Genomic DNA, 20,565 nt, shown 5'->3' with positions numbered 1-20,565 from the left:
AGTGATCGGGATGTCCGTCCGTCCGTCTGTTACGCTTTGGGGTACCCATCTCTTATCCGCAACTCCTCTTATACCACTGAATGAAATTTTATGTACCTTTCACAGAATCTTTGTTACATAGTGCCATTGTGCACCTCCTATTTTACTTTTTGATCGGACACATATTTCGGGTTTCCCATAGCAAAAGATGGACACTGCCATTCTTTCCATAATATTGAAGGGTACCCATCTCTTATCCGCAACTCCTCCTATACCACTGAATAAAATTTAAGGATACTTTCACAGATTCTTTATTACATAATGCCATTGTGCACCTCCTATTTTACTTTTTGATCTGACACTTATTTCGGGTTTCCGAGAGAAAAACATGGACTTTGCCATTATAATCATATGGGAGGCGGGGGTATCATTTAGTGAGCTCAGTGCTCACAGTACCTCTAGTTTTTTTTTTTTTATTTCAGTGGGGAAGGGTATGGCTGGGGATATATAATCCCCGGTTGGGGAGATATAATCCCCGAGTTGCATTTGGTTTACGAAGTCATTCATTATCTTGCTTACAGCTCATTTTGGGGAATGCATTTAACCCCATTAATAATTTTTGTTGCATACTTTCTTGCAATACAAACCTTTACCATAAAAAAAATCAAAAGAATTTGTCCTCTGGTGTCTTATTTTTTCTTTCATTTTTATTTAATTCTACAGTGGGGAAAAAAACTTTTTCTAAAGAAACAAAACAGTTGATAAACCAGCTTATAAAATGGTTGTCGCTCTAATTCGAAATTCTTGTAGCTTCACAACTAACTTCTCATTTATATTTATTTTAATTATTTATTTATTTATTTGAACGTATATAATACATTAATATATATCATACAATGTTTAAAATAAGGATAGGAAGAAATCTTTTTTTAAAATCAAACAATTAAAAATATAAATAAATCATATAAAGTTTTTTTCTTAAATGCAAGGCGTTGACATTTTTGGAGACATGAATTTGTCTCATTTAACATTTCTTTGAGCAGATTTAAGTTCACCACCGTCCTCTCCCAGCCTTTTACTATTTATCACTGATCCATTTTACAACAACCCGTCAATTTATATACGATCCTAAAATAGAAATTTCATTTTCAAAGAAAGTTCACTGGAGCGACCCTGCTATACCCATAAACCCGATAGAAGTGATTATCCCCAAATTTAATGTCTTAAACATTAATCGTGTTATTACTTCATTCTTAGGCGTGTAGTTTAAATCCCATAATATTCAACTTTGGTTTTTTGTTTTTTTTTTCATGTGTTATTCGTTTCTTCTTCTTTTTTTTGTTTTAGATAAATGTTGTCTTTATCTTTTAAAAGTCCATCGGCATGATTGTTTGATAACTTATGTAGGTTCATATAAATTATAGACTTAAAAATTGTAGATTAATCCACACTCTACTACTTATTATAAGTTAAAAATGTAATGGCGTCTCTGAGTGTTGATCCAGTGATGTACAACACTCTCTAATTCACCACTACCAATCAATCAATCAAACATATGCTTGTGACTTCGAAATACATATACGATGCAGTATGGTCTAAAAACTGATTTTAAAAAAAAGTTGAGCAATTGAATGGCTTGTCCAAGTATTTTCTGTATACTGTGTGTAAATAGGACGGTCTGAGAGTTGGGGAAATGGTGAACAGTAAACACCGTATGTATGATTAAGCCCAGGTTTGTTTAAGTTACAATCATGTCAGATCTGTCTCATGCTCTCCGTTGGTTTCTTTCGTCCGAAATTTCAATACATCATACAAGTTGTGAAATACACTCCTCTATCCTCGATATCTATTGGTTTCAAAATTTGTTATTAGACTAAATAAACTGAAACAAAACATTTTTTTTTTTTAAAAAAAGGGGGGGGGGCTGGAGGTACCACATACATCTGCTTTGGGGATTTATCATTTCTCATATTTATATACATAATAAAGTCAATGGCCCAAATATCATATTTACTCTTCTTTATTAATTTTATGGACAAAATACATTATTCACATCACCATACAATTCATTAAAAAAATGTTAATGGTATTTTCTTTAAATCACCGTAAGGTGTTGCTTCCATAAGAGCTGAGTTAACGGTAGACACACCTGAATTTTTTTCATTCATGTGGAAGGCGAGTTACGTAGTAAATAGCAATATATTCCATCCGATTTAAAAGGTCATACAGTCATTTAAAAAGTAGAACGGCAGTGCCTACACACAGTATAACCGTAACAGGAGGCATCTCAGTCTAACGAAACATCAATGAAATCAGTGGGGCATCCCCGAATCACGCATGACAAACCCCGGCACAGCCCTCACAGTCACTCAGCGTTATTACAACATTTTTGGAAGCATGTATAGCCGGTGAATTTTTCGTACAGAAATAATTACGGGATTTATATGATTTAGTGTACCTGCTACTTTTTATCATTTTGATCGAGAAACTTTACTGAACAAGGTGAGAAAATAAATTGTACTATTCAATATTATTTACTTATTATAATTATATTACAATAAGAATATTGTACATCTATTATTGAACAATTATAGTATATAAGAAAAATATTTTACAATGAAATATTTAGATTATTTATATACGCAAACTATATTTATCAATATATTGATTAATAATCTAAATGGTTAATCATGATGTCCTTTTAAATCTGTAGAACTGCTTGAACAATATATTTGACACTGCTTATAAAACACATACATCCCTTTTCAGAAAAATTCTTTTACACATTTGATTTTTAAATCATACCGTCTTTGACAATACTCTTTTTCAAAAAGTTTTTGCGTCACATAAATTAAATTAAATCAAATGACATGTATTTCTGGACCAATGACTTCATATCATATTCTTGTTTTTGGTCAAATTCATTTTTTTTTTAAATATATGCATGCATTAAATTCGTAATTAGACACGCCCTCAATTATATGATCGGGGTAGAAAAGGTCACTGCCCGAAACCGTCCTGGTCCATTGACTAGCGCTAATATTGGCCGTATTGTTAGAGAAGGGGTGCTTCTCCAGAAGTTTCATTGTATTTATAATGGAATTCGAACACAAAAAGGTGAATCTTGGCGTCCATTCATTGAAAATTACCCTCAAAATGTACTGTTTGACCTGGTATTTTTTAGCCATTGGACATTCTCTCTGCTAGACATGAATAGTTTGAGCGAATAGAACATCTTTGACCAAATGCTCTATACATCAGTACAGGACTAGTATATTTTCAATGAAACGTTGTTCAGATAAATGATATACAGTAATCCAAAGACTACAGTAAATCATATCTTGAATAATACACCCAAACACTGAACATCTTGGATTAAATTACAAAAAGAAAGAAACTAGCGCGCTTCATGAAATATGCCTATGTGACAAGTCTGTGTGATTTACACACCAATAACTCACACAAAACTTAAAAACATTCCTTAAATATATATATAAAACTTTATCTTTTTCCTAAAAAGATTCATCGCAATCCTGTTTTCCTAATCAATAGGTAATCAGTAAATTTAAGACACGTTCTATTTAACCCGGTCACACCTTGAAAACCGATGCAAACGTTAAACTAAACATTATAAGATGATCTAGGTACATGTCCTACAAATGCATGGCATTGGTACATACAGTATGTACATTCATTAGAAATAGGTTGCAGATGCAAACATGTAATTAAAACTGAAAAAAAGTTCCTAACATTTCAAGCCGAGAATTAGAGAGGCAGTCAATGCCTAACAGCTACGACTGATACAAGTACAGGATGAGGAAATAATGCCCAAAAATTCCATAGAAAGACATTTTTGATATATATAATAAATATATAAATATATTTAAAATTTATACCTTATTTATAATGTATTTTTCAGATGACTTCGCTTACAAATCAAGTTTGCGTCTTCTCTTTCTTGTTAATTTTGGCTCACCAAACCTCGGCACAAGAAATTATTACGGAAAGTACGCCGGCTTCCACTGATAGTGTACAAATAACCACAACGCAAGGAGGCTACACAGAGAGTACTCAGACAGTTACAACACAGGAAGTAACAACTGTCAGTTCTCAGACAGCTACATCACAGGAAGTAACAACTGTCAGTACTCAGACAGCTACAACACAGGAAGCAACAACTGTCAGTTCTCAGACAGCTACAACACAGGAAGCAACAACTACAAGTACTCAGGCAGCCACAACACAAGGAGCCACAATTACAAGTACTCAGGCAGCCACAACACAAGGAGCCACAATTACAAGTACTCAGGCAGCCACAACACAAGGAGCCACAACTACAAGCACTCAGGCAGCCACAACACAAGGAGCCACAACTACAAGCACTCAGGCAGCCACAACACAAGGAGCCACAACTACAAGCACTCAGGCAGCCACAACACAAGGAGCCACAACTACAAGTACTCAAGCAGCCACAACACAAGGAGCCACAACTCTATGTACACAAGTATCTACAATATCTACAACTGACAGTACTCAGTCAACAACAACACAAGAAGCCACAACTGACAGTACTCAGTCAACAACAACACAAGAAGCCACAACTGACTGTATTCAGACAGCTACAACACAAGAAGGCATGACTATAAGTACTCAGACAGCAACAAGTGACAGTACCCAGGCATCCACGACACAGGGAGCAACAGCTGTCAGCACTCAGGCAGCCACCACACAAGAAGCTTCGACTTTAAGTACTCAGGCAGCCATCACACAGGTTGCAACAACAGACATATCTCAGTCAGCAACAACACAAGTAGCTACAACTATCAGTTCCCAGGCAACCTCGACTGATAGCACACAGGCAGCTACGACTGATAGTACCCTGACAATGACAACACAAGGAGCAACAGCTGTCAGTACACAGACAGTCACCACACAAGTAGCTACCACTGTCAGTACTCAGACAGCAACAACACAAGAGGCCACAACTGATAGTACTCACACAGTGATAACAGAAGGAACCACAACAGCAAGTACTCAGACAGCAACTACACAAGGAGCTACAGCTACAAGTACTCAAGCACCAACCACACAAGAAGCCTCAACTGCAAGTACTCAGGCAGCTACATCATTGAGTACTCAGGCAACCATGACACAAGGAGCATCAACTACAAGTACTCTGGAAGTCACCACACAAGGAGCAACAACTGCAAGTACCCAGACAGCAACCACACAAGAAGTCACGACAGCTAGTTCTCAAACAGCCACTACACAAGGAGCAACAACTGGAAGTACACAGGCTGCCACAACACAAGGTGCTACGATTTCAAGTACTCAAGCTGCCACAACACAAGGTGCAACAACTGCAAGCACTCAGGCAGCCACAACACAAGGTGCAACAACAGCAAGTACTCAGGGAGTCACAACACAAGGTGCAACAACTGCAAGTACCCAGGCAGCCACAACACAAGGAGCCACGACTGATAGTACTCAGGTTACTACAACACAAGGAGCTACGGCGGCAAGTACTCAGGGAGTCACAACAAAAGGTGCAACAACTACAAGTACCCAGGCAGCAACAACACAAGGTGCAACAGCTACAGCCACAACTCAAGGAGGCACATCTGGAAGTACACAAACTGCCACAACACAAGGTGCTACGACTGCAAGTACCCAAGCTGCCACAACACAAGGTGCAACAACAGCAAGTACCCAGGCAGCCACAACACAAGAGGTCACGACTGATAGTACTCAGACAGCCACAACACAAGGTGCAACAATTACAAGTACCCAGGCAGCCACAACACAAGGTGCAACAATTACAAGTACTCAGGCAGCCACAACACAAGGTGCAACAACTGCAGGTACTCGGGTAGCCACAACACAAGGTGCAACAACTGCAAGTACCCAAGCAGCCACAACACAAGGAGCCACGACTGATAGTACTCAGGCTTCTACAACACAAGGAGCTACGGCAGCAAGTACTCAGTCTGTCACCACACAAGGTGCAACAACTGCAAGCACCCAGTCATCAACAACACAAGTTGCAACAGCTAGTACTCAGGAAGCTACAACTCAAGGAGGCACATCTGGAAGTACCCAAGCTGCCACAACACAAGTAGCTACGACTGCAAGTACCCAAGCTGCCACAACACAAGGTGTAACAACAGATAGTACACAGACAGCCACAACACAAGGTGCAACAACTGCAAGTACCCAGGCTGCCACAACACAAGGTGCAACAACAGTAAGTACTCAGGCAGCGACAACACAAGGTGCAACAACTGCAAGTACCCAGGCAGCCACAACACAAGGTGTCACGACTGATAGTACTCAGGCTGTTACGACACAGGGAGCCATGACAGCAAGTACTCAGGCAGCCACAACACAAGGAGCCACGACTGATAGTACTCAGGCAACCACCACACAAGGAGCCTTGACTAATAGTAGTCCAGCCACAACACAAGGTATAACAACAGCAAGTACTCATGCAGTCACAACACAAGGAGCAACAGCTGCAAGTACCCAGGCAGCCACAACACAAGGGTACACGACTGGTAGTACTCAGGCAGCCACAACACAAGGAGCCACGACTGATAGTACTCAGGCAACCACCACACAAGGAGCCACGACTAATAGTAGTCCTGCCACAACACAAGGTGTAACAACAGAAAGTACTCAGGCAGTCACAACACAAGGAGCAACACCTGCAAGTACCCAGGCAGCCACAACACAAGGAGTCACGACTGATAGTACTCAAGCAGCCACGACACAGGGAGCCACGACTGATAGTACTTTGGCAGCTACAACACAAGGAGTCACGACTGATAGTACTCTGGCAGCTACAACACATGGAGCCACGACTGAAAGTACTCAGGAAGCTACGACTCAAGGAGGCACATCTGCAAGTACCCAGGCAGCCACAACACAAGGGTCCACAACTGGTAGTACTCAGGCAGCCACAACACAAGGAGCCACAACTGATAGTACTCAGGCAGCCACTACACAAGAAGCTACCACTGATAGTACTCAGGCAGCCACAACACAAGGAGCCACAACTGGTAGTACTCAGGCAGCCACAACACAAGGAGCCACAACTGATAGTACTCAGGCAGCCACCACACAAGAAGCTACCACTGATAGTACTCTGGCAGCCACCACACAAGAAGCCACAACTGATAGTACTCAGGCAGCCACCACACAAGAAGCCACAACTGATAGTACTCAGGCAGCCACCACACAAGAAGCCACAACTGATAGTACTCAGGCAGCCACCACACAAGGAGCCACAACTGATAGTACTCAGGCAGCCACCACTCAAGAAGCCACAACTAACAGTACTCAGGCAGCCACCACACAAGAAAGCACATCAGACTCAACTTCAACAAGTACACAGCCCTCTACAACCCAGGCACCTGCTGGTGATTTGTTTTACTTTGATTTCGTTTCGTTTTTTTAGTTTATCTTAAAAAGTATAATGCGCTTTACAGTATCAAATTATGTGGAAAAGTTTATGGAATAGTTAAAGCACTATTGTATGTTAATTACATATCTGGATATGTAGGGGTATTTTATTTTTTGGTTTTAGCTGTTTTTGGCATGCAGATAACGCTTACAGTTCAACCGAATGTGGACTTAAGTGACCAAACCAGCCAGGTGTACCTCAACTACAAAGTAAAAGTAGAAAAATCGGTATGGTTGTCATTTCCTTTCATCTTTTAATTCTGCTAATTAATAATAATAGTTTTCTTCGATTTTTTAATCATTTGAAATATAAAATGTAGCGTAAGAAAGATTTTTTTAAATTAAATTATTTTAACTATTTCAGCTGAGTGATTATTACAGAAGAAAGCTTGGAAATACTTTTGCTTCTCTCACAGTTTTGTACATGAGGTACAGTTCGATTCATTTTGTTTAAAATCAAATATTTACATTTTTAATTGTTTTCTCTATTATAACTCTTTGAAAGTTAGGTGAGTTGATTTCTTGATAATTACACCTGAATGTAAATTTTGCCCAGTGAAAGTTCAGGAGCCTATTATGCATGTCAGTCTCGTGCGGCTGTCTTTGTGTCTCACGTTAGTGGGCGGGAACTATTGAAATTAACACGGGGTGCCTCGCGTACTGTATGTGTACTTAAAAAAAGCGGGCTTTTTATTTTAGCGGCTTTGGCGCAGACAACGATGCGCTGATTCATGAATAAAAAATACTTCACGGACATGTATACCGCTAATTCATGATTTCGCCAAATCCATACCCAGTGATTGCGCATGCCCAACAAACGAGACAGCGATTTTAAAATTCTTAAATATTACCAAGCATAAACAGATATATGGATATCCGTTCCTCAGACAGGAACAGTAAATCATGATATATTTGTTTTTGAATACTTCTTATTAATTCTCAAAGTGAAGCTTGAAATTAAATTCATTTATTGCATAAAACGTTTTTCATATGATAACTTTTTTTAGTTACGTGCAACAATTATCATTTTTAGCTTCTTCTTTAGATCCAAATAACTTTTTAAGTTTTTGAAATTTAAGGGAAAAGGCACAGTTTCAATAATTTTCTCAAAGTTTTCAGTCTATTGCTACATCTAGTATCGATTTTTGTTTATTTCTGATATTAAAGCTGTGCATTTTGTCCTACATGATAAACAATCTTTCGTCGAGTGGATTACTTACGGTACCACATCTCGGTTCCTACAGGTAGATGATGATTTGCTGTTTAATCAATATTTTCATCTACTTATTTTAGAATTGGTAGTTTGATCGTTAATTACACCCTCGCAACTAACTCGGAGTCTACAGGGGAGGTAATCGGTGCTGTACAGGCTCTTGTCCAGCGACAAGAAACGGTCACCCTGGATAACCAGGCCGTGCAAGCGAGCAAAGGCAGCATCGAGCCCACGGGGTCAAGTAACACAGGTAATTCTAGTAAGCCAGGGATCAACCACTGGAGCATCAGTTAAAGATGAAAGATAAATAGGATTGTGGAATAATTTATTCCAGTCCTTTTTTAAGCCGGCTTACTATTATTGCTGATATATTATTGTATATTAAACTCTTTTAAATATGGAACATGTTTAATACGTTTTTCAGTTGAATTAGAAAGAGGAACAGTAACAGACAGTTGTCAGATTTACACCTCCATTAGCGCCTGTTCCTCCGACACTGTATGTGTGGTCGAATCCTCAGGAGTCCCTGTCTGCAAGTAAGAGATTTTCCCATTGATATTATTTGATATACATTTTTGGAATCAAATAAAAACGATATTGATGTAATCTTATGAGAGTTTTCATTCATATCTTTTCTCTTTTTCAGACCTATAGTTAAAAGTGGTAAGTTCGTACATACAAACTACAGAGAAAGAGATTTGTTCATTAATGGTGTAGTCAAGCTTTAGTCTCTTAGAATAAACATTTTCCCGTCTCCGCATATTGTTCCAAGTCATCAAGTCATTTATAATACAATAAATATTGTACTGTCAATTTAGCGCAAAGTAATTACTTTAGCATCAAATTTGAAACCTTTGGTATTAAATGATTGCGGGATTTTTATTTTGTGATTTTTTGTAGACAACTTTTCGTTGATCCTTGGTCTGGCAATCGGCATTCCTGTGTTTTTCCTGGTAGCGTTCCTCGTGGCTCTGGCCTGTATCTTAACGAGGAGGCATCGCCGGAGTAAACGGCTTATGGAGGAGGACGACTGGTGAGGCAACCAAATAAATATAAATAAATAGATATGTATTTTTCTATGAAATTGGTAATGAAATGTAGACAGCATTTATCATACACTTCTTAGGGTACGTGACCGTGCAGGAAGAGCCTTTATTGCGTTCTTATATTTTGCTAGTACGTGAGAAAGCAGCATTTATTTTTTTTAGAAGAATATAAAATATACAGTTATGATAATCTCAGATAAAGTCTGCCTTTTGGTAGTGCAACAAATATTTCAAACACGCTTTGATGATTTCTTTTTTAGGGATGCTAAGAACTACCCCCATCTTTCCTTGCCATACAAATATGATAATCACGGTTTCTACAAACATCATTACTTTATGCCAGATAATCTAGAAATGGAAGTTTTACCATCAGCCAAAGCATTTAAAGGTGAGTAGACCTTAAATTATCTTTGCATCTGGAACTGGCGGATTTAGAATTTTTCAAGATTTGCACATGAGCAACTGTTTTACTATGAAAAAAGGGAAAACTGTCACTGTATTTAAAATGTGCATATCAAAATACCTAAATGGATAAAATTATGATACAGAAAATTTGATATTCTTGCATAATCAGCGTTACGTGGATTTTACTTGATTTTAACCAATATTACAGGAGGAAAGGTTTACCTTTTGCAAAATCTATTATTCAGACCTTCCACCAGCAACTTGATACCGAAAAAAACTAAAGATTTCAAGAAGTCGCTTTACCTGTCTCAGGTTTTTGAAAAAAAAAAATCATCTTTCAATAACCTTGGAAAGTGAAGAAGAAATGTTTAAAAGAGTATTTTATCTTAAGGTTTTTCATCAAATACGCATAGAATAAACATAAAAATGCCTTTTTTAAAAAAAAAGATACAATTCATGTTGTGCATTTTATTTAATAAAATAACGGACACTTCGATTCTTTGTTTTAGGAATTATAAAAAACTAGTAATTAGTCAAAACCAGTGCGTTTTAAGTGCAATAAAATGCTAATTTTCCTGCTAAAATTTCCTGAAAGTATCCGATAAAGAGAACAATTTTAGGATTACTTTATGATCCCCCAAATTCAGAAGCTTCCTAAACCCCAACCAGGGCAAGTGCATTTACTGGGGGACTAATGGCGGCCCCCAGACCCCCCGACCTTGGGGTAAAAATCACGCCCCCTAATTGTAATTCCTGGATCCGCTCATATCTGGAGTCTGTGATCGGCTAACTGCAATAATGTAGCCCTCTCCCTTTTTTTTTTTTTTTTTTTTTGGAGAGAAAATATCAGATAAAAAAAAATCGGAGAGGGCTACATTATTGCAGCTAGTGATCGGCCATCATTATGTGACTGGTGACGTGCAGCTAAAACTACACTGTTTATCTGATTTTATATCTTGAATTTTTTCAGTGGTCTACTTGTCGCAATATCTAGCAATAAAAAGGGCCTTTTAGAATTTTTATGATTATTTACCCGATTGTACTTTAAATATGAATTTATTATGTAAGAAAAAAATCCAGGTGATTTTGAAATAAACTTTTCCAGGCTATTCATCAGGACGTAAAATGAATTCAAATATGAAGTATGTTTGCTGACGAAAAAATATCAAAATGCATTCTGTTTGTATCGTTAGCCATGGAAATACAAATAAGACTTTTTTTTTTACCTTGGCTAGTTGTTATCTATGATGATTTAAGTAAACGAGCCGGATATACAAATAAAACTAGAATTTAGGATGACATGTTTCATGGCAGTAAGCAGTGAAATTAGATCTGCGGCCCCGCCAGTTGTGACATCTCCCTTTGTTGTTTTGTTTACTCGATCACACCTGATCGTGGATTCATAAACTTCTGTCTCCCTAAGGGTGTATCAATACATTAAACTGTCAAGTCGGTCATTCTACACCCATTATAGATTTTCACTCCGTAGATTCTGAGGTAATGGCTCTGTTTCGGGTGTATCTATTGAAAACCCTTCATCCCCTTACTGTAACCGAGAGTCACCCGAGCATTAACAAGTATGGGCGTTACCATGATGATATCACAAAATTAAGCTTTTTCTAAAGAACAGCATTAAAATATGTATACACCCGGTATTGATGTAATTTTTGGAAGATGGTTTCATTTTTTAAATTTATAATGAGTTTTTATATAAAAAAAAAAGTTGTTTGTGAAAATATACCGTTGATATATATCTTAGGTCTTTTTTGGGTGTTTATGATATATATTATTAATTGTATCATTTATTTATTTAACAATTATATGTTTATTCTGATACAGGAAACGCCCCTTGGAATGCTGCTGGTTTTGAAAATTGGGATGAGGTAAATAGAAATGAAAACATCAGCTTTATTTTCGTTTATGACCTCTTAATTTGTAATGATTGAAAAATAAAGTTCGCGAAATAATGTTGCAATAGTTCGTATTTCATTTCTTATATATATATTTGCACCTAATTTCAACTTCGAATTTTCATAATATAAGAATTTTGTGAAATGTAATATTAAAACTGATACCGATTTAAAAAAAAAAATCTCCATCGTTTTCTTTGCAGTATCGCATGCCACGCCCACAAATGTACCGGTCTCCACATCCGGCATTTGTTGTAAGTAACACCGACTTAATCAGGCTTATTAGTCATTTTGATTACTAAGTAGGAAAGGTACAAGTTCAAATGTTATCTTTGGTATTTATTGTTCTTCATAAACTTAATAAAATTGAAGACGTCATACCTTTACATTCCTAGAAAACAAATTATCTGTGGTTGCATATATTCTGAAATCTGAGTTTTGTTTGGGATATTTTGAACACACCCACAGGCTACCTTGTTGTTTACCTGGCAGGTTACGATACCGAATTACATTTTCGTTTACAGCGAAATACCTAATTTTTATTTTTGAAAAATTATAATAATAAAAAAAGATGATAATGCAAAGTAAAGTGTTTAACCATATGGTTTTCCTCAATCGTTATTTTTAAATATTTCTTTTAATCTGCATATTTCCTTTTATCATTTCAGAGTGACACATAGGAAGCAATACTGATCATGTGCTAGGAATGTTCATCATGGTGTGAATGCTGCCAAGTGTGAATAAACGAGATGATACTTACTCATGCGTATCATGATTGTTACCTGTGTCCGTAAGACCATCTCATTCAAAGAATTGAGATTGTTCAACATGTGTGAAAGGTGATTAAACGCGAATGAATATTTCGTTCAAGTAAATCAAATTAATACAACATCATATGGCGTTTAACTTAAAGATTGCCATAAAATGATATATACAGAGATTTCGCTGTTTTTACTGCCGAAAAAAAATTCATAAGTATACTATAGCTTATGAAGTCAGAGTTTAATTTATGTGTGCTATACTTATTCGATTATGGAATAGTGTTCGCTGCAGATTTGTTGAAGGGCATTTTTTGTCTTTTACATATATATGGGTATTTGTGTATATTTTGTATCAGTATGAATTCGTTATTGTAGTGCAATCATTATGAAACTTTGACATAATATGTTTGTTATATTTAATTCATCGAAAATCAAATATTTATATTTTTATACGTTTTGATAAAAAAATTTATATGATTTGAAAACAATAAAGTTTAGTGGGACTTTTTTCCTTTGTGTTTTATTCCATTAAATATCAAAGAGGAAACGAATACAATTGATATTTAATGGAGAATTTGAAGCGGATAGTTGCCCATTTCCAAAATAAGATGGACATTTACGAAAAAATCCTTTTCCAACAATAATATATAAACATGAGCATCTAATTTTTAATTTTTATTGTTCCTATGAATTTAAACTCTATCTCTCTCTGAAAAATATATATATTTTAATATCACTTTTCCTTCAATGATCGATTATTACAGCCAACATTTCGAACGACGAATATTACGTACATTTTCAAATGCACAAATTACTCACATATATAATATGAAATGTCAGCTGAAGCATTATTAACCACAGATATTATCTACACATATAAAGAACGAGGGCGCTTTTGATTGACATTCGGCAGGAATCGGGACGCACTTGAAAAGTGAAAACTTTATTGAACTGTAAAATTAAATTTTAACATTCTTTTGATGTATTGTGTTCCTATGAAATAGGAAAGGAAAATATTTTCCCTATAGTGTGTTTTGATTTCCTTAAAAATAACTTGAAACATGGCCAGATGAGTCATTTGGTACAAAATGTTACATTTTTAACCACGTTTTTCTAAGAATTTGCTACCTCTGGGTCATCTCTCCACGATTTTAAAAAGACGAGTGCATTTGTATTCAAAGAAACAAACAAACATTGTAAAAAATGGAGAGAAGACCCAGAGACTATAAAAAATGAACTCTTTCCAAAGAAATACCAATGTGTAAATGCGTTGCTTCTTTCTCGTTTTAAATTCCGAAGTGTTTGTATAGCGGTGATAGCCCAGTAGTATGCGTTACCTTAGGAGTAGAAAAGTTTTTGGTTCGATCCTCGCATGGAGCAATTTATTTTTTTTTATACAAACAATCAAGTTGTGTATCAGTTGAATTTTATTTACTGATTTATAACTTTCAAAAGAGATAGATTTTGGTTCTGTTGCACGGAAAGCAAGAGCAAATTTTCAAACCTACTGAAACTTCATTTCATAATTATAACATACTCTATTATCTTTTTTGATGTTTATCATTTATGTGAAGTATATATGTGTTATCGTACTATTAAGATAAGTGGACTAAAATATTTCAAATTTGAAAGCTTTTTCAATGTAATTCTAAATATTTTCCTATGTTCGTAACTTTATAAAGTCTGTCCACTTCTGGTCAGTAGACCAAATCGTGGACATTTAAACCATGAATGTTTCGTACGCGTGATTCCTGCAGATCGCACGCCAAGTACGCCCATCTTCTTTTGTATCCTTCTTGGAACAGCTGCAGCTATTTGAAACATAGTAAATAGGTAAATACCATGTACAATGTAGTTCTTTTTACGTCAATGTGTTATATATTACAGTATTATATCTATGAGATACATAAATGTATATAAAGACCCTGGTCATCAGACCAATATTTTACATGAAAAATAAATATAACGAACAATAATCATGCTCCAAGACAAATTGTGAGCAGAGCAAACACGGACTTCTGAACACATCAGAAGTGGGATCAGGAGACATGGAGGAGTAAGCAACCCCTGTCGACCGGTCACACCTGCCGTGTACCCTTTGTCATTGTCGGGTACCAGTAAACGGAGAAATCCGTATAGTCGATTCAGAATGAAAACATGGCCTAACACTTCTTATGAAAGGCGTTAGTCAACATTACGCCCAACTACAACATGATGTTTTTGCAAACAATGTCATTGTATCGATCATAGAATTTGCGAAATGCTGACTTTTCACGAGATTGATGATACTCTTGTAGACTGGTAAAGCCTCGTTGAAGATATTGTTTTACGAAGAACATGCTCTTACGTATCGAGTCAACAGGGAGACATAAACCCCATACAGATGATAATGGTATATTTCTACATTAAATAAGGGAAGATGTTTGTCTATCGTTGCACGTCAACACAGTTTTAATGACGTTGCTTTTCGATTCATTCACAAATCTATCAAATCTTTGACATTCTTCTTAATTTTTATACTTTTTAATAATCTTAACTGCTGTTTTGTATGGCGTGTAAAACATTCCATTAAATTATACTCTTTGGTTATTCCTATTAAAAAAATTTGCTATTCTTATTCTAAAACATATCATTCCTACTCAAGAAAATATGATTCCTATTCGATAAGTTGTTATTGTTATGCAAAAAACTGTGATTTCTATTCGATAATTTATCAATCCTATTCGATAATTTGTTATTTCTATTCGAAAACATGTGATTCCTATTCGATAATTTTGTCATTCTTATTCGATAATTAAATGATTCATATTCAATTCCTATTAAAAACATATCATTCCTATTCGAAAACATATAATGCCTTATCGAATAAAAATTACACGATTATCGAATAGGAATCGTATAACATACGTGGACTAGGAATCTTATTTTTCCAATCAAAATGACAATTTATCGAATAGGAACAACAACTTACCCAATAGGAAACACATTATATCGAATAAGAATGATTTGTTTTAGAATAAGAAACTCTTTGAATAAGAATAACAAAAAAATTATAATAATGCATCGTTTTACACGTCATAGTCTTGCTATGAAGCGTCTCTCTTTGAGTTTCTTTTTATTTTGAACTGTCCAAAGTTGATTTACATATACATCTCGTTGCGCGTAGATCTTTCGATCGTCGAATTCAAGAATGAGACGTTAAGGTGGACTATCTTCATTTTTCTTTCTCTGATGACATTTTTAAAAGGTTGGTAGCCCTATTAAATGAAAAGACGCAACGTTACACACTTTTACTACAAATAAGAGAAATAACAAACTTTATAAAGATGGGAAAAAGATCATGCATAAAACATGAAGAAAGTGGGTGGAGGATCAGCCAACCATAAACATCACTTACTCTTGAATCCCATTCTACGCTAAATTTACGCAGAACGGAATAATGTGGATATGAACTACATGGAATAGTTTAAATAGTTTTGTTAAAACGACTAAAGCAAGAGCACAGTTTGATAGTATAGATTAAATGAAACAAGTGCGTGAGATTTGATACATATTCTTAATCACAAAAGGGCCCAGTCTTGTATTCCGCCATATTTCAAGTTAAAGACTACACCTTGTATTTCCTACAGATATACATCGACTATTGCTTCCAAATTTTTTATTACAAGAAAACTTTACAGGGCCTGGATATATCTGAAACATAATCCTCCATCGTGTTCATGTTCTTCTTCACCCTATAACTATAGTCCTGCTGGACACATTATTACTGGTGACGTAAATATAGTTAATAATGAGGACCTTAGATCACTAATTTTAAAAGGTCCTAAATATAGGGAACCCCGATCCTTCAACTGGCGTCGGAATTTCATAAATATTATGGATTCTGTAGAGGATTACGCCAGGCGATGGGCCAGACATGAAAAAGAAGACATTGACACTTTGTCAGAATGGATTAAATGTATCAGATGTATGTTAAAATCGCACATTAAAAGATTGAGGGGCAATATGAGAAATATCTATCTTTCTGTATTCAATAATCCAGGAGTGAAAAAAGAATTAGATAGATTACATGATTAGTACGTAATGGTCCCTGCTGACAAAGCAGGTAACAACATTGTCTTTGTTTGTTAGGCTCATTATATTAAATGTATTTTAGAGAAACTTGGATTTAATGCTACAAGTGGTAATCCAACTTATACTCATTGTTCCCTTTCTAAGGAAGACATTCTTCAAAATCATATGTCAGTTTTGAATATTTTTAATATTCCAAACAACCAAAATTAATTTGAATTACCATATTTATATTGGATTCCGAAACTTCATAAAAATCCTTACAAACAAAGATATATAGCGGGTTCCAGTGTATGTTCAACCAAGCCTCTTTCTTTACTCCTCACTAAGATATTAACAGTTGTGAAGGAGAAACTTCAAGAGTACTGTGCAACAATATATTCGAGAAGTGGTGTAAATCAGATGTGGATACTTAAGAATTCCAAGGAACTTTTGGAAAATTTGAAATCTCAAGATTTTACCAAAATCAACAGCTTGGGTTAGGGTTAGGGTAACCCTAACCCTAACCCAGACTTTTCAACTTTATACACAACCATTCCCCACGATAAATTAAAGTCCAGACTTTTTGATATCATCACACACAAGTACTATGAAGTTGCGCTAAAAAGATGCTTGAGTTTCTGATTGACAATATCTATGTGGTTTTTGGAGACCAGGTCTTCCAACAATCTATTGGAATTCCCATGGGTACCAACTGCTCCCCGTTATTAGCAGACCTTTTTTTGTATTCATATGAAGCAGACTTTGTCCAAAATCTTGTATATGAAAAGAAGAAAACACTTGCTGTGGCCTTCAACTCGACATTTAGATACATCGACGACGTATTGTCAATTAACAATGGCTATTTCCATTCTTATGTCGATACGATATATCCCGGTGAGCTTGAGATAAAAGATACCACAGAGTCTAACACATCTGTTTCATATTTGGATATTTTACTTGAAAAAGACGTTTATGGTAATCTAACGACCAAGCTTTATGATAACGTGATGACTTGAACTTCTCAATCGTCAACTTCCCTTACTTATGCAGCAATATACCTTCATCACTTGCATACGGGGTATATATCTCTCAGTTGATTCGATACGCAAGAGCATGCTTTACGTATGTACAATTTCTAAAAGGAGGTAAATTATTGACAAACAAGTTCATGAAACAAGAATATCAGCTGTCTCGTTTAAAGTCATCATTTCGTAAGTTCTATGGTCGATACAATGACCTTGTCAGCAAATACAATTTATCATTGAGTCAAATGCTGACTGACGTTTTTCAAACTAATTGTTAGTCCATTATTTACACAATGAATTGTCGACGGATTTTCCCGTTATTTCCCGATCATGACAAGGAGCACACGGCGGGTGAGACCGGTCGGCAGGGGATGCTCACTCCTCCATGGCACCTGATCCCACCTCTGATGTTTGGAGATCCGTGTTTGCTCTGCTCCTATTTTGTATTGTTTAATGGACTTTTTAGCTTGAATACTGTTCGTTATCTCCATATATTTCATTCAGTCATAACCATACCCATACATTCGAAACTGATATTTCCCAAAACACGTCTGATAAAGCTTAAAATAATAAAAGAAATAAAATTACATATAGAAACTGTGTGAAAGTTCATTAAATGGATTTTAGTTTAATATTAACGACATTCATTTCATGGTAAAATTATATTTTTTAATTGTTATACAATCAGTTTGATATTGTATTGAAAGCGTACATTGTTTCTGACATTTTTAAATAGGTTGCAAACATACAAATCATCATACGTACCAACTGTAGTAAACGAGTGGAATTCTTTATCGCTAGACACCAGTCTTTCGACCTCTTTGTCTGCTTTTAAAGTAAAATCACACAAAAAATAATAGTAGCCCCGCCTTATTTCAGTTTTGGAAAAAGACGCTACAATATACTTTAGTACTGCACACCTGACTTCGACACAGTTGTGTGCTAAACGTTGATCTTTATAGGTGTAACCCAATATCTAGTCCTTTATGCTTGTGGTAAGGTAGAAGACACACGTCATTATTTTTTTCTCATGTCCTAATTACACTGAGGCCAGGAAAGATTTCTTCGATAAGTTCTTGAGATTTAATAAAGTTCATATTGTTGACACTCATACTTTACTCTGGGGGGATACTTCACTCAGTATTGCTGAAAATGAATATCTCTTTTCTATTGTTCATTCTTATATTCAGCATTCTGGCAGATTTAATCGATTGTTCTTATACTTAAAATGTGTATGAACAATAATTTAGCTGTATACATGTATATGATGTGAGTTAATTTACTCTGTGCACAATGTTGGACACGTCTTTAGAATTCAATTTTTTGTGATTTTAGTTGTGGGGAGAGGGCGAATTAAGTTTATAGTACTTCTGCCCAATCCCATGGCATATATTTATTGCAATAAAATATGTTCAAATCAAGTAGGTATTAAGAAAAACAGACAAAAGAGAACTAAAATTTGACCTCCTTTCTTCTTTACCTTTCCAGTATATGCTCAACATAACGCAAGCGAATTAAATAGAAAAAAAATCATTCAAATGAATAAATTTATATTGTCGAAAATAATTAACTTTCTTGCAACTGCATTTGTTATTTTGTTTAAGTATATGCATTATATTCTTTTAATTTGATGGCTTGTTTTTACATTTTGACGTATTTCACTAATACATATGTCTTGTATCAGCAGCTTTATCAATACCCAAATGAATAAAAAGCTGGAAATTCTCGCAAAGAAATGTCTTTAAATATTCCATTCCATTCCTCAAAATAATGCTTTTAAAATGATAAATACAGAGAATTCGCTGGGGTTTTTTACTGCCGAAAAAAATGCATCAGTATATTATACATGTAGCTTATGGAGTCAGAATTTAATTCATGTGTGCTATACGTATTTGATTTTCTTTTCCATCAATAATATACAACAAGTCAGAGCATATAATTTTCTAATTTTTTCAGTCCTATGAATTAAATTTCTATCTCTATCTCTCTAAAAATGATACATATTTTTAATATCACTTTTAATTCAATGATCGATTATTACAGACAACATTTTGAACGACGAATATTACAACAAATGCACAAAATAATGATAACATCAATAGATGAGTTTATTGAAGAAAGACGACAGTGTTTGCTTAGATTGTTCTACAGGAGAAGGGCGATAACAACTAGTTTACATCAGCCTTCTAGTGGGCGTTCTCAGCGTAAGAGTTCCTCTTTCTGATAACTCTCAGCCTTCTGGATACTAATAGTCGATTTTAGCACGAAGAAATTATAAGGAGGAAGTATTTTAGACAAAAATCCCTCCACACCAACCCTTTCTAAAACAGATGATGGTAGATAATGAATTATATGAACCGTGTTTCTCCTCTTGCTGCTGTTTGTTTGGTTGTTTGTTTCAGCTGAAGTACTTGAAAGTCTGCTTTCACTTTGAAGAAATCGGTACGGAAAGAAAAAGACAAGAGGGATTCCACTTAGACGGTTCATTACTATGGGTATTCCAGCAGACTTCTTCTGTCTCTGAGATGGAATTTAATCACACGGGATAAGCGGATTGCGTGGCACCTTTATTGTCATAAAGAAAAAGAAAATGTATATTTGCAAAAAACTCTATGACATTTATCCAACTTTGACTGCCATTTCCCGGGGTCAAGGCTACTTTAAGTAAACTACGCTTAATCGTTAATCAGCGGCGTCCGCCATTTCTCGGGG

General features: G+C 35.6%; 1 protein-coding gene across 1 annotated transcript; it reads left to right on the top strand.

Annotated features, from left to right (window-relative positions):
• Positions 1-3,898: 3,898 nt before the first annotated feature.
• On the top strand, positions 3,899-13,269 carry LOC133173580 (pneumococcal serine-rich repeat protein-like). The gene is made up of 11 exons (XM_061308560.1): positions 3,899-7,397; positions 7,565-7,668; positions 7,805-7,869; positions 8,734-8,903; positions 9,078-9,189; positions 9,300-9,316; positions 9,554-9,686; positions 9,960-10,087; positions 11,944-11,987; positions 12,218-12,268; positions 12,683-13,269. Exons 1-11 carry the CDS (start codon positions 3,899-3,901, stop codon positions 12,692-12,694), a joined length of 4,335 nt encoding a protein of 1,444 aa, XP_061164544.1. The 3' UTR covers positions 12,695-13,269.
• The last annotated feature ends 7,296 nt before the right edge of the window (positions 13,270-20,565 follow it).

The sequence above is a fragment of the Saccostrea echinata genome, unplaced genomic scaffold, assembly GCF_033153115.1.
Source record: "Saccostrea echinata isolate AGI-Se365-2 ecotype Australia unplaced genomic scaffold, CSIRO_AGI_Sech_v1 ptg000056l, whole genome shotgun sequence".
Classification (NCBI taxonomy): Eukaryota; Metazoa; Mollusca; class Bivalvia; order Ostreida; family Ostreidae; genus Saccostrea; species Saccostrea echinata.
This window is presented reverse-complemented; position numbering and strand designations above follow the sequence as displayed.